Below are 13491 nucleotides of genomic sequence, written 5' to 3'. Positions count from 1 at the left end.
GAGCTGGGACTGAATGGCCTCCCGGTGGAAGCCCTCTGGGCGGGTCCGCAGTGGGCTGCCTGCTCGTTGTCCCCTGGTCCAATTGCGTGGCTACAAGGGAGCTGGGTCCCGAAGACAGACCAGGGCTCCCAACAGGGACGCTTGTCAGCAGACTCCGCTGCCAGAGGCCCCAGGGTCCTCCCGTGTGGAGGGGCGAGGAGGCCCCAGGCAGCGGACGGTTGGTGTCTGGACCTGCTGGTGGGCGGCCCACCCCCAGCCCAGCCGGCCCTGATCTCGAGGAGTCCTGGCAGCTGTGCTGTGCCTGCAGCCCCTGCATCCTGGAGACACACACGTGTGGGACCCTGGCCATGTGCAGGAAGCCAGAGAGTCAACAGATAGCAACCGCCTACCGCGAGGCCTTGGGGGCGTTGCAGTTGCTCCGGGGGTCAGCCCCGCCTCTCTGGCTCTGCCAGGCAGGTGACCTTTCCGAGGCTGTGACCTCTTTAGAAACAGGAGCTGATGATGCCCCCTCCCCAGCTGGTTCTGAGACTTGAATCACTTTTCCTCGAAAGGGGCTTGGTAAGAGATGGGTGCCCAACACAGGATGGCTGTCCGACTCGGTGGGCAGCCGCACCAGGGCTAACTGCAGCAGAACTTCAGGATGTCCCATGAGATGGGGCTCCTGGATACGCACCCTGTGTGGGGAGGAGCCTGAGGCTGAGAATGAGGAGGGGAAGGGTCCTGCTCGTCCAGGCAGCTGGGGGATGGGGTCTTCCCCAAGCCTTTGGCTTAGCTCACTCTGATGGGAGCACGTGGGACAGTCCTGTTCGTCGCCCGGTTCGCCCTCGCCCATCCTTCAGCACCGTGAGAGGGACTGCTGAAAGCTGGGTCCATGAATCATGAAGGAGGGTCCCTGGGAGACTGGATCCCACAAAGCGCCCAGAACAGGTGTCGACAGTGACCCTTCTCAGGGCTGGGCCCCCACGCCTCCAGGGGGGCTCCCTGTAGCCACTCTGTCTGGTGGCCTACAGACTTGTGTGATCAGTGCTTAAACGCTCAGCAAGTTGAGGGTTACTTGTTAAATACCACCTTAGAAGCCCACAACGGAAGGGACGCTAATAAACACAGACATAATAAGTGCCCCAAGCCCATCACTTCTTGCTAATTGCATCTATTTTACTGTCACCCGTGTCCTAGAGGTTATTTATGTGTCTCTGTCTGTCACGGGGCGGTATCGTGCATCTCTGCCAGACTCTGTATGCCATCTATCACAGGGGCAGCCAGGGACCAGCCGTGTGGGAGCCTTTACACCATGGTCGTGGGCAATGCTGCAAGTCAGGGCCTTTGGCTCCTTCTTTTTTGGTGAGCCATTGCTGGACATCGACCAGGCTGACCGGGCAAGGTGGGCCAAGCAGGTCCTCCCCTTAGGAATCTGGAATTGGGGCCAAGAGGGAAGCCTTGGGTTGGGGTTCTCTATAGCTGCCCTCCCCTCCTTAGGGCTCCAGGCAGAAGGGAGGAGAAAGCAGGGTACAGAGAGAGGCCGGCCCCCAAGGGGATGAGCCGGAGGCAGGGGTCGGTTCCTGGGTCCTGGCCCCAGAACTTCCCAGTGGGCCTTCTGGGCTCTTGGAATGTACCTGGATTACAGGGAGGCAGGTTTTCCACAGAACTTTCCAGCAAGCCCCAGATGGACAATGGATGAGCTGCTTGCGGCGACGTTGGGGGCGGGGGGGACTCCTGTTCCTGCAGGGTCCAAGGAGGGCCGGATGTTAGGGTGGGAGTGGATGAGCCTCCTGTGAGGACAGGTGCCAGCCCCAGGGGACACTGAGACCTGGGGTCTGATCCTTGTCCATCTCATGCTACCCTTTACCATGTTTGAAAACGGTGAGATGTCAGGGCTGCAGGTCCCCGGCTGGGGAGCACCTTCAGCGCCGGGGTGGACCACCTCTGCCGCGTGTGGGCTCCCAGCCTCATGGCCACTTTTCATAGTAATCTGGAGGCCGGGTGTGCTCACCTCCCTGTGATCGGGATGATGCTCAGAGAGGGTCAGGAACTGGCTGGAGGTCACACAGCAGCCAACAGTGGAGCCAGGTTCAAAACCAGGCCCTCAGAGCTCACTCCAGGGTGAGCACGAGGCCTGTGAACCATCGCACACCCGCCTCCGCAGGATACCCGTCCCTCCCCAGGGGCCTCAGGCCAGTTCCGCCCGAGCCTTCCCGTCCCGCCGGCAGATGGCGCTGCGGGCCCAGGCAGGACTCGAGGCGGGGGACCCGAGGGGCGGGCCGGCCGGGCGTTCTGCAGAGATGGGCTCGCCCGGGGCCACAGCCCTCCTGAGCACAGACGGCAAGTCGGTGGGGAGGGGGCCTCGGCATCCCACCGCCCAGGCCCCTGGCACACTCTGGCTCGCGGGCTCCAGCCTGGACCCTTTGGGGAGGAGGCTGCTGCTACTGCCCCAGAGAGGACCGGCCTGACCCAGGGCCCAGCAGCCCAGCCCCTGCTCTGCTACCCAGGCTGCTTCTTTCTGTCCCCCTCCATGCCCACCCCAGCCCCCTCAGTTCCCAGTCGCAGCCAGGCCAGCCCTCTGAGGCTCTGCAATGCCTTCCTCCTGGAATGCCCTTGACAAAGAGTCTTTGCTGGATCAAACTTTAGCCGGGCTCCGGAACCTTCTCCTGGGTCCATCCTTGCTCTTCCTCATGAAGTGCAGTTCTAGCAAGAACAACCCCCCCTTCCTTGTCCCCTGCCCCGCGCCTCCTGCCTCTGTTCAGGGTCCTCATCCTCTGCTCTCTCCCAGGTGAGGTGTGAGCACCCGGCCTGCCTCCAGTGAGAACCCTGGTAGGTGGATCTAGCTAGACTCTCCCTACTCCTGATACCTCCTGCTAGGTATTTTCCATCCACTGACTGCCCCCACCCCCTCCGCCCTGCTCCTTGGCTGTAAATCCCCACTGCATCAAGAGCTGAGCCCGGTCTCTCCCCCCGCAAGGCCCGTCTCTGCGCCTGCAGCCATAACCGCCCGCGCGGTCTGGTCCTCACCCGGAGTCACCTCCTCCCCTCCACACCCCTGCTTTCCTAAAGAAAATCCCGCACTCTCCTATTCGCCCTTGGGGACCCCAGTGCAGGAGATGCGGGTTCGACCCCTGCGTCGGGAAGATCCCCTGGAGGAGGAAATGGCAACCCACTCCAGTCTCCTTGCCTGGAGAATCCCATGGACAGAGGAGCCTGGTGGGTTTCAGTCCATAGGGTTAGAGCTGGGAGCGACTTAGCAGGCTGGCAGACAGCTGGCCCAGCCTCAGGAGCAGAGCTGGGAGTCCAGTCCCGGGCTCCAGGCCTTCCTGGCTCAGGGAGGTCCTCCCCTGCGGAGTGTCCTGTGGGGCATCAGTGAGGGTACCTGCCTGACGGGCCCTCTGGTTCCCTGGTCCCTGAGGTCAGCCCCTGCCAGCCACCCAGGCTCACCAGGCTCTGCCCATGCATGCAGTCCTCGCCTCTAGAACCCTCCCTGCCCTCCACCCGGCCCTGCTCCAGGCAGTTCCTGCCCCTCCCCCAGCCTCCCAGCCCGGGGGTGGATCTCTGTTGGCCCTTTCTCCCCACAGGCCCTGCACCCCATGAGGGTGGACACCCAGAGCCACCACCCTGCTGTGCTCCAGTATAAAGTCGGCACCGACAATGCGCCCACTGGGCAAAGGCAGCAGCTGAGACCTGGCTGCCCAAGGAGGGGTCCCGCCTTGTGTCTCTAGGGCCGCAGCGGTGCGGGGGCAGTCAGCAGAGACCCTGGCCCCCAAGCGGGCGCGCTGCCAGAGGTGCCTCCCGCTCTTCCAGGCTCTCTCCTCCCTCCACACCCCTCTCCTAATCTTTCACAGAAAAAAAAAAGGGGGGAAAAGTCCAAAGAAAGAGGTTTTCTTCTCCACTTTCTGAAAATGAGATTTTAAAAATAACCAAGAGGCGGTGCAGCGCCAGGAGGGGATTATGTGGGGAGCCTGGGCTGCGGGTGCCCTGCCCGCAGCCAGCAGCCTGTGCCCACGTCACACTCAGCCTGGCCCCCTCGCTCTGCCCGTCCCTCTGTGCAGTGGGGGCCGGCGGGTGGGGGGGGGGGAGAGCTGCTGAGAAGGGAGGTGGCAGTGGAGATGGAGGAGGCACAAACGCTCGGGTCGGGACCCCAGGCTGCAGGAGGCCCCCATTGTCCCTCGGTGCCCCTCCGGTGCCCCTCCCGCGACTCACTGTTCAGCAGCTGCCTGGCCCCTGGGGCAGTTTCTCATCTCCGGGTTACTGTGCTCGTTGCCGCCACAGGGTGTCTGCAGGGGCCCGTCCTCAGACCCTCCTTCCCTCCCTCTACGTGACGTCCCATCTCGGCTCTCAGTGTCCGTGTCATTTCTCCAAGAGGCTGACCTTGACCACGCGATGGTCTCCGGGGGTCACCCCTACCGTTGCCACCCCACGGGTCCCTGAGAGTTTCCTCTCTCATCCTCATCCCAACGGGTGTCTGTTTCCTGGATTTGACCTTTACCCTCTGTGCAGTTAGGCTGTGAGCTCCCTGAGGCGGGGGCTGGGGAACTATGGGTCTGCCGCACTCCCATGCGCTGGGCTCTTCCTGTCCCGGGAGCTCCATGCCAGCCCATGTTTCTTTGTCTGAAGGGCTCTCTGGCCGCTGGTGGGAGATTCAGGGCATCACCTCTCCGGGGGAGCAGTGCTTAACTCATGACTGATAGGGTGGGTGGGTGACTGGGCCCTCACCTTCAGACAGGCTCACGCGGGGGCGCTGAGCCCCAGCGGCTCCCGGAGATGACCACTTAACCTGAATCACCCTGAATCACCCGCCTCCCTCTGTCCCTACCACATGCCCTGGGGTCAAGTCCTGTCCTCAAATCGTTCCTTAGGGCCTGGAGCTAGGCTGAATAATGGCCTCCCAAAGAGAGCTCTGTTCCAATCCTGGGAACCTGTAATTGCTACCTTATATGGCAAAAAAAAAAGGGCTTCGTGGCTGTGATTAAGTTAAGAATCCTCTGATGGGGAGATTATCTGGATTATCTGGGTGGTCCCTTAAAGCAACCACGTGCATCCTTATAGAGAAGGGTAGGGGGAGCTTTATCACAGACACAAGAGGAGGAGGCCGTGTGCCCACAGGGGAGGGGGTGGGGGTTGGGCGGGGTGGGCAGCCCCCAGGAGCAGGGAGAGGGAGGGGCCGGTTCTCCTGGGAGCCGTGGGGGTGGCATGGCCCTTGACTACATCCCAGTGATGCTGTTTTAAACCACTGACGTTGTGGTGATTGTCGCAGCAGCACTAGGAAGCAATACAACTCTTCCAGGGGAGACCAGACTGCGCGCACTGGGTCTGTCCTAAACATGGAGGCAGGCCGGCCAGCAGCTGTCCCTTCCAATGCTGAGCACCCGGCCGCCCAGCTGCGACTACATTCCCCAGCCTCCCTTGCAGCCAAGAGCAACCAGGCGACTTGATTCTCGCCCTGGCACTTGAGAAGTGAAGTGTACAGTTTCTGTGCTTAGTTGCTTAGTCGTGTCCAACTGTTTGCGACCCCACGGTCACCAGGTTCTGGCTGCAGCCTGCCAGGTTCCTCTGTTTTGGGGCTTCTCCAGGCAAGAATAGTGGAGTGCGTTGCCATGCCCTCTTCCATGGGATCTTCCCGACCCAGGTATCGAACCCAGGTCTCCTGCACTGCAGGCAGATTCTTTACCATCCGAGCTACCAGGGAAGCCCGAGGCTACTGGAGTGGGAGTGGGTAGCCTATCCCTTCTCCGGGGGATCTTCCTGACCCAGGAATTGAACTGGGGTCTCCCGCGTTGAAGGGGGAATCTTTACCAGCTGAGCTACCAGGGAAACTGCTGGCCGGAGAGGGTCCTCCACCCTCCTCTTCCTGGTTGAGAAGGAGCTGGAACGACAGTGGATGAGACCACGCCTCAAGGGGCGGAGCCACAGCTGGAAGGAGCCTGGCCTGCCCTGGAGCCTGGGACGGGCTGGATGGCGGCAGGTGGGCCTGGACCGTTGGCCTGCACCACCTTATTGAAGTTGCTCTCTGTTACCATGGTTTGGGGGTTACCCTATTACGCAGGGCTTGAGTGGCAACTGACAGGCCTGTCTTGTCCACAGTGTTCAGTGACCATTTATAGAAGGTCAGCGTCTGGTTTTTCTCCTGCGTTGTCCCCACCATGCGGATAGCAAGCGGCCGTCCAGGGTCACCGGGCTGGGCTGAGCTGGTACGACGTCTGCCCTGAGAGCTGGAGTCTGGTGGCCCGTGTGGAAGGTCCCACAGGACCCTGGGAAGCAGGCGGGGAGCACGGGGCCTGCGGGGTCCTCTTTCTCCGTGAGAGTGCCTTCCTGGCCAGGGGCTCCAGACACACTGGTGGGTGGGAGGCAGAGAGTGCCAGGCAGGGCTCTGTGTGTGTGCTCAGCTGTGCCAGACTCTTTGTGACCTCGTGGACTGTAGCCCGGCAGGCTCCCCTGTCCATGGGATTTCCCAGGCAAGAACACTGGAGCAGGTTGCCAGTTCCTACTCCAGGGGATCTTCCCCACCCAGGGATCCAGCCCGCGTCTCTTGTGGCCCCTGCATTGGCAGGAGGACTCTACCACTCTTTACCTCTTTACCACTAGCGCCACCTGGGCTCTGGGTCACCGCTTCTCAGGGCCGCCACCGGCACTCGGGACCCGGGTCTCCCTGATGGAGGAACTGGTCCCCAGGTGCCTGTGCCCAGAGCACCTGGCCGTTGTGCGTCAGGAGCTGGGCTGGGGGCTCACACGGGATAAATAGGAGGGAGCCGTGCGCTCCTCTCTCGCCAGCTTGAGGAACACAGGGCGATTCTGTGTGTCCTGTGCTGCCCCCGTCGTTTTGTTAGTGGAACTAAAACACGCTCCCCAGGGCTTCCAGAGGAGAGCTGGAGGCTGTCCAGCCCCTTGCCAGGCTCCAAGGTTCAGAGCCAGCAGGGAGGGATTAGCCCGGGTGGGTCACTGGGGTGAGGATGGAGGTCTCCGAGCACCAGGGTAGGGTCCCCACGGCTCCTGAGAAGGGCCAGGTGAGCCATGGCGGGTCAGGGGAGAGGCCCCCCGTGCCTGCTGACCCTTCCCCCCCAGCCCTAGGGCACTTCCGGGTGGGGTCACTTTAAATGCAAGGTTCTCTCCTCCCCAGAAGGCCCCTCCCCCAGTCTCCTGGGCAGCCAGGTAAACAAGCCTGACCCCAGGCTGCTGACATGGCTTCCCCCTGTTCCGGGGACCCCAGCCCGGCAGGTCTGCCCCCGTGTCCTGTAGCCACTCCAGGTGAGACATGTGGAGGGGGTTGGGATGGAGGAGAAGTGGGTGCTTGTGGCAGCTGGGCTCTGAGAATGTGGGAGAGAAGGCAGCGCCCACACTTCTTCCTGGGGGGTTTCCCCAGGGTCACACAGCAGGGCAGGGCAGGGCACCCCACCTCTTCCTGGGGGGTTTCCCCAGGGTCACACAGCAGGGCAGGGCAGGGTGGGGGCGAGCACCCCATCTCCTGACAGTTCTCCTTTCTGTTGTCCTGCAGCCCCTGGACCCTGAGCTGGGACGTGGGCCAGGGTCCTCCTCACTCCTCCAAGCCCTTCCAGTTCATTCTCCGGCCCCCTCTCCCACCTCCCTAAAAGCCCAGGGCGAGTCCCAGGTCCTCAGAAGTACAAACTCTTGGACTTCCCTGGTGGACCAGTGGCTAAGAGTCTGCGCTCCCAATGCAGGGGGTGTGCGTTCTATCCCTGGTCAGGGAACTAGACCCCACATGCCACGTGGTCAGCAATAACTGAAGGAGGTACACACCCACTGCCCACGCGGGGAGGGCTCTTAGCCTCCCGGGGATTTTGGGGCCGGGACGCTGACCCTGTCTTGAAATCTGCTGCCATCGCATGGGCGATCTCTCCCTTCTCCTGGCCCCTCAGCCCCCCAGACGCCTCTCTGAGAAACGTGGCCCCCAGCCACCCATGCGGTGGTCGTGCCTTGCCAGCATCCAAACTGCATTCTGGCGCTGACCCTGATCTGGGGGCCAGGACTCCAGCACTCTGTGGGCAGAACCGTAGTCCGCTGTTTGCAGCCGGTTCCTCCTCCTCCCCGCCCTGTCCCCCCAACCCCGACGCCCCCGTCCAGCTCTCGATCATCACACCCGCACCACACCCTCCTGCCCTGGGCCCGCTCTCGTTTGATGGCACCCCCCGCCCCAGCTCTCTGCCTACTCCTTGCGGGCACCCGCACAGCTCGGGATCAACTCAACCAGGCTGATGCTCCCATTACATTCCTGGTGGTGAGCTGCAGGGGGTGCTCTGTGCCAGGGTCCCACGGCATCCCTCCTCCCGTCCAGCCCCTCCTCTCTCCCAGCAACCGCCTCGCACCCCCGCTCCCAGCGCCCACCCTCCTCTCCCTCTGCACACTCAGCTGCTGGCCTTGCTCCCACTCTCACGGAGAAAGAGGACCCCCACAGGCTCTGGGCACGGCGGCCACCCACCTGCACCTGGGCCCGCGGGCCCCGTGCTCCCCCGCCTGCCCCCTGCATGAACCACCCCCTCCCCAGCCGAGGCCCAGCCTGGCCTCCTGCCCACGGCCATCACTCCAGCACCTCTCCAGCCTCCTCTCCTGCATTCTGACATTTTCTCTTTACGAGATCTTTCTCACCAACATAAAAGCACAAAGCTATACATCCTGTCTCCTGACCCCACTTCCCTTGTAGCTACCGCCCTATTTCTCTGCTCCCCATTTTTAGCAAAAATCCTGGAAAAGGTTATTTATACATGCTGCCTCCCCGTCTTTCCCTCCCGTTTGCTCTGGAACGCAGTGGACCCAGCCCCTCCTTCCTGGACTTGGCCACAGCAGCTCTGGTCAGGGTCGGGGGTGACCTCCACGCTGCTGAACCCGAGGTCAGTTCTCAGGTGCCCTTTGACGTGACCCATCGGCAGCTCAGGGGCTTCCCAAGTCGTGCTAGTGGTAAAGAACCCACCTGCCAATGCAGGAGACATAGGAGACGCGGGTTTGATCGCTGGATTGTGAAGATCCCCTGGAGGAGGGCATGGCAACGCACTCCAGTATTCTAGCCTGGAGAATCCCATGGACAGAGGAACCTGGTGGGTATAGTCCATGGGGTGGCACAGAGTCAGACACGACTGAGAGGCTTACATGCAGTGTATTCGAAGGGGCAGCTCAGGGCTCAGGACTCCCTCCCCACTGACTCCCAGAGCCCCAGGCTCCCCTTCTCCTCTCACATCACTGCCGCTCCACCTCCTCTCCCTGACCTGGGGAAGCTGGGGGCCCAGGCCGGCTTCTCAGGCTTCTCCCTCTCTATTCTCACAGTCACCTCTAGTTCTGCGGCAGTGAGAGCATGGGTCCTAACTACTGGACCACCAGACTTTAAATGCCATCATTGCTCAGGAGTCTGTCTGTCTGTCTTCAGCCTGGAGCCCCCCTACCTCAAGCCCAGACTCTAGCTAACTCTGCTCTCCACCTCTTCCCCAGTCTGTCTGAAGGCATCGTGGGTCCAGAATTAGACTCTTGAGCCTAGCCCCAGGTTGCTCCTCTTAGTACATGGGGCTTCCTTTCGTCCAGTGGCTCAGGCCAGAAACCGTGTGTCTTCCCTTTGCTCCCCTCCCTTTCCCCCACCAGCCCCTCCATCGGCAGAGCCTATAGGCTCCATCTTCGAGACACATGTAGAACCAGCACTTCTCTCTGCTGAGCCCCAGCCCCTCTGCCCTGGATCGCTGCCCTGGCTGCCTTGTGGTCTGCGTGGCAGCCCTCACCCCTCACCTGTCTGCTCCGCAAACACCAGACCCAGCTGGCTAAATGCCAGTCAGGGGTGTTCAGTCCTCTCCTGCCCCACCCCCAGCCCGGGGCCCTTCCCTCTTCTCCACACTTTCCTCACCCCTGGCCCATAGCAACACCCCAAAGCCTCTCCACAGCCCACCCGCCTGTTGGTACTAAGTGTGAGGCCGGGCCAGTGGTGTGGACATCAGTGTGGTGCTGTGCCTCCGGCCACTCACCCTGGAGGCCTTCAGGGAGGAGGCGTCCTGGTGGACAGGACAGGCTGCCCGGGGTGGGGGCACCTCCATGCTGCCCATCGAACCTGAGGCCCCTGCAGGGCTGCCTCAGAGCTGTCCAAGGTGCTGAGTGCACTGGGCCCTGAGCCAGCCCCTCTGGCCTCACACCCTGCTCAGAGCTGGTCCACCACCTCTCCTACCTGGGTCTGTGGCTCTGGAAGCAACTGCTATGGTGCTGAGCTAGGAAGGCACTTCCCACTGACAAAGAGGTTCACAAAAGTTCATAACCTCATCCACAAGGATGGCAGAACAGGCTTGACTGTTTCCATTTTTCAGATGGGGAAACTGAGGCTCAGGGAATCCAGAACCCAGACCAGGCTCTCCCAGGTGAAGGAAGGACCTCTTACCCAGGTCTGCTGGCTCCTGTCCCTGGCCTGGGAGAAGCCGAGTGTGTGTTGTACACAGCTGTGGCGGAGCCTGGCACACAGCAGATGCCCCAGGGCACTTACAAAGGGAGGGGAGTCATTGTCCAGGGGCTCCTAGCAGGAGGGTGTGGCACGGTGGAACGCTCCTGCGGCCATCAGTTCAGGGCGGGTCTCTCTGGGTCTGCATTCTCACCAGGAAAACAGTCTGAGTGCTGTCGCCCCTCACAGGGGTGCGGGGTGAGGACCTGAGAACTCACGGTCAGAGCCTTGTATGGGTTCATCCATCACCTCCTCTCAGGCCCTCCCCCTGAGTCCTGCCTTGTCTCCAAGGAGCTGCCCAGTTGGTCCTGTGTCCCAGAGGCTTATCTATACCCAGGGAGGGCCCATGGTTGCACTGTTGAGTTCAGGACCCCCAGAGCTAAGCACTTTGCTGAAGGAAGCAAGGAGGCAGCGGGGGGAAGGGTCTCTCCTAGCAGCTCACAGAAGGTGTGGGCTTGGAGTGGTGGCTTGGGATGCTGGCTGGGGCCATGGATGGATGGGCCTCATGGGTGCAGAGGCCCCCAACCAGGGGCACAGTGCTGCCTCCATACACACGTGATATCTGAGAGCAGACTCTTGGATTTCACCAGACCCCTGCCTCCTGGGAATCCATGTGTGAGCCAGCGATCAGACACGTCCCCATTTCTCCTGGAATGTGCTCCTGGAGTGAGGAGGGAGGGGGGTGTCCCACAGACACAGCACCAGCCCAGCTTCCAACCGGATCCTTCTCCCTGGTGAAGACGGTCAAGCCGGTCGGCCCCTGATCCCTGTGCCCAGGCAGGGCTCCCCCCTCCCTCCATCTGTTGACACAGGCCGGCTCTGGCCCCTCCATGCTCGGCCTGCTGAGTCCTCCTTTGAATTCACCCTCACCTGGCTCTGTCTCCCCTCCCCCTTCCCCGCGGTCTATCCTCTGCCCAGGCCCAGGATCGACTTTCCACTAAGAGTCGTCAGGTCACCCCTGCTCTCTGGGGATGACCCCAGGTCCACAGCAGGCTCTGCGTGGTCCCCGCCAGGCTATCGAGACTCTTCCCCTTCTGGAACTTTCCGCCCAAATAGTATGTAGTGGCTATATTCTAACACACCTCTCCGGGCCTTTCTGCCTCTCACAGCTCCTTAGCGCTGTCCCTGGAAATTAGTCTCCCTCTCCGGTACCCCTCCCCTCTCTGTCTCCACGTGGCCCGCCTTGGCTTCTCTGGCTCATTGCGGGCGGCTGCGGGAGTCGCTTATCCCTGGCCGCTCCGCGATCCCTGCCTGCAGGCCCCGCTGCGCCCCAGGAGCATCCGTTCCCGGACATCTACGGCGGGGACGCGCAGCTGTGGGAGGCGCACTTCCGCGGCATCGGGCGGGCCTACCGCGCGCTGGGCAAGGAGGACGACTTCGCCATCCGCGTGCTCACCGAGGACTTCACGCTGCCCTTCCCGTTCGCCTGGCCGCCGGGGCCCGACCCGGCCCGCGGGCCGCTCTTCTACGACCCGCACGACCGCACGGGCTTCGACTTCCTGCTGCGGGGCCCAGGCGCGCCGCCCCCCGTGCTGCTGCGGCCCCTGCACAGCACGGCGCAGGCGGCGCTGCGCAAGCGGCGCCTGGAGCAGCTGGCGCTGAGCTACGCGCACGCGGGCGCTGGCCCCCGGCCCGGCCTGGTGCTGCTGGCGCCCGTGCCCGCCGCCGCGGGCAGCGCCTTCCCGGGGCCCGAGGCCGCCGCCCCCGGCGGGGGCGCCCCCCGGCTGGGCTAGCGCGGCCCCGAGATTGTCAATAAAGTGTGCAGAGCCTCTGCTTCTCCCGCCCCGAGGCTCTTTGCCAGATACACCTGGGCGGGCATCTGGTGCCAGGCAGATCCCCGGGGGCCGGGTCCGCGGTGGTGTGGGATGTCCACTTTGTCCCAAGTGGATAATGAATCAAGGCGGGAAGTCGGAGTGGCAGCCGGGATGGGCTGGCCAGGCCGGGAGCGGCTGTGGCAGGGAGAGGACCTGGGATAGTCGGGGGTGGATGGCCCTTTGGGACCCCGTCACAGCCTCTTGGTGGGCATTAGCACCCCCATGCTGCAGGTGAGGACCCTGGGTCCCAGCGCTCCCGGGAGCATCTGAGACTTGGTTCCCATGTGACTGCAAGTTCAGCAGGGGTCCCGTCTTCTGGAACAGAGGGGCATCAGGGTCGGGGGTGGGGCATGGATGGAGAGAGGGGAGGGAAGGGACACAGGAGTTGGAGCGAACGGTGGGGGAGGGGCGGGGAGGATGTGATGGGGAAACAGGTGCCAGGACACAAACATCACACCGGGAGCCCAGTTCCCAGGCTGCTGCTTTCCTAGTGGCCCTCTGTGCTGGCTCTGCAGAGAAGAGGGTCCTCCTGCCCCCTACTCCCACCCCACCCCTCTTATGGGGCTGAGAGATCAGCTGAGGCCGTTGCTGGCCTGGCCTCCATCCTGGGTGTCTCCCTCTGTACGTGAGAAGCTCTGGCAGAGGCCAGTCTATCGTGGGCTCCTGGTGCTGGGCAGAGCCGCTGGACGCAGGACCCGGGTGACCTTCTCCTGCCACCTGCCGGCCAAGGCCCAGCCTTCCTCTTGTTGGGGGCTTGGATCCCAGGCGTGCAGGAGGCAGGGGGCTGGAGGCAGGGGGCTGGAGGGCACCTTCTTACTCAAGTACAGATGGAATCGGAGCTTTTTTTTTTTCTCCCTTTCTTCTAATCCAGGAGTTATTTATAGCTTCCTGGTGGTGGGCAGAGATGGTTTTTCCAAAGTCTTGCTTGGTGTGCAGGAAAACCAGGGACAAGAAATGCTCAGCTCTGGAGGACAGGGGCTCAGGCTCTGCAAGAGGGGTCTTCAGCTTCTCCCTTCAAGACCCCTGACCCTGTTCCAGATCCCTTTCTCCTTGTGGGCCCTCTCTCTAATTTTATAGAGACGTATGACTCATTGGAAAAGACTCTGATGCTGGGAGGGATTGGCGGCAGGAGGAGAAGGGGACGACAGAGGATGAGATGGCTGGATGGCATCACCGACTCGATGGACATGGGTTTGGGTGGACTCCGGGAGTTGGTGATGGACAGGAAAGCCTGGTGTGCTGCGATTCACGGGGTCGCAAAGAGTCGGACACGAC

The 13491-nt window shown here is 62.4% G+C and overlaps 1 protein-coding gene across 1 annotated transcript; it reads left to right on the top strand.

Annotated features, from left to right (window-relative positions):
• The first annotated feature begins 6359 nt into the window (after window positions 1–6359).
• C14H8orf90 (chromosome 14 C8orf90 homolog) lies at window positions 6360–12178 on the top strand. Its single transcript, XM_059874405.1, has 2 exons — window positions 6360–7230; window positions 11660–12178. Exons 1-2 carry the CDS (start codon window positions 7164–7166, stop codon window positions 12133–12135), a joined length of 543 nt encoding a protein of 180 aa, XP_059730388.1. The 5' UTR covers window positions 6360–7163; the 3' UTR covers window positions 12136–12178.
• The last annotated feature ends 1313 nt before the right edge of the window (window positions 12179–13491 follow it).

Source organism: Bos taurus, chromosome 14, assembly GCF_002263795.3.
Source record: "Bos taurus isolate L1 Dominette 01449 registration number 42190680 breed Hereford chromosome 14, ARS-UCD2.0, whole genome shotgun sequence".
Lineage (NCBI taxonomy): Eukaryota > Metazoa > Chordata > Mammalia > Artiodactyla > Bovidae > Bos > Bos taurus.
This window is presented reverse-complemented; position numbering and strand designations above follow the sequence as displayed.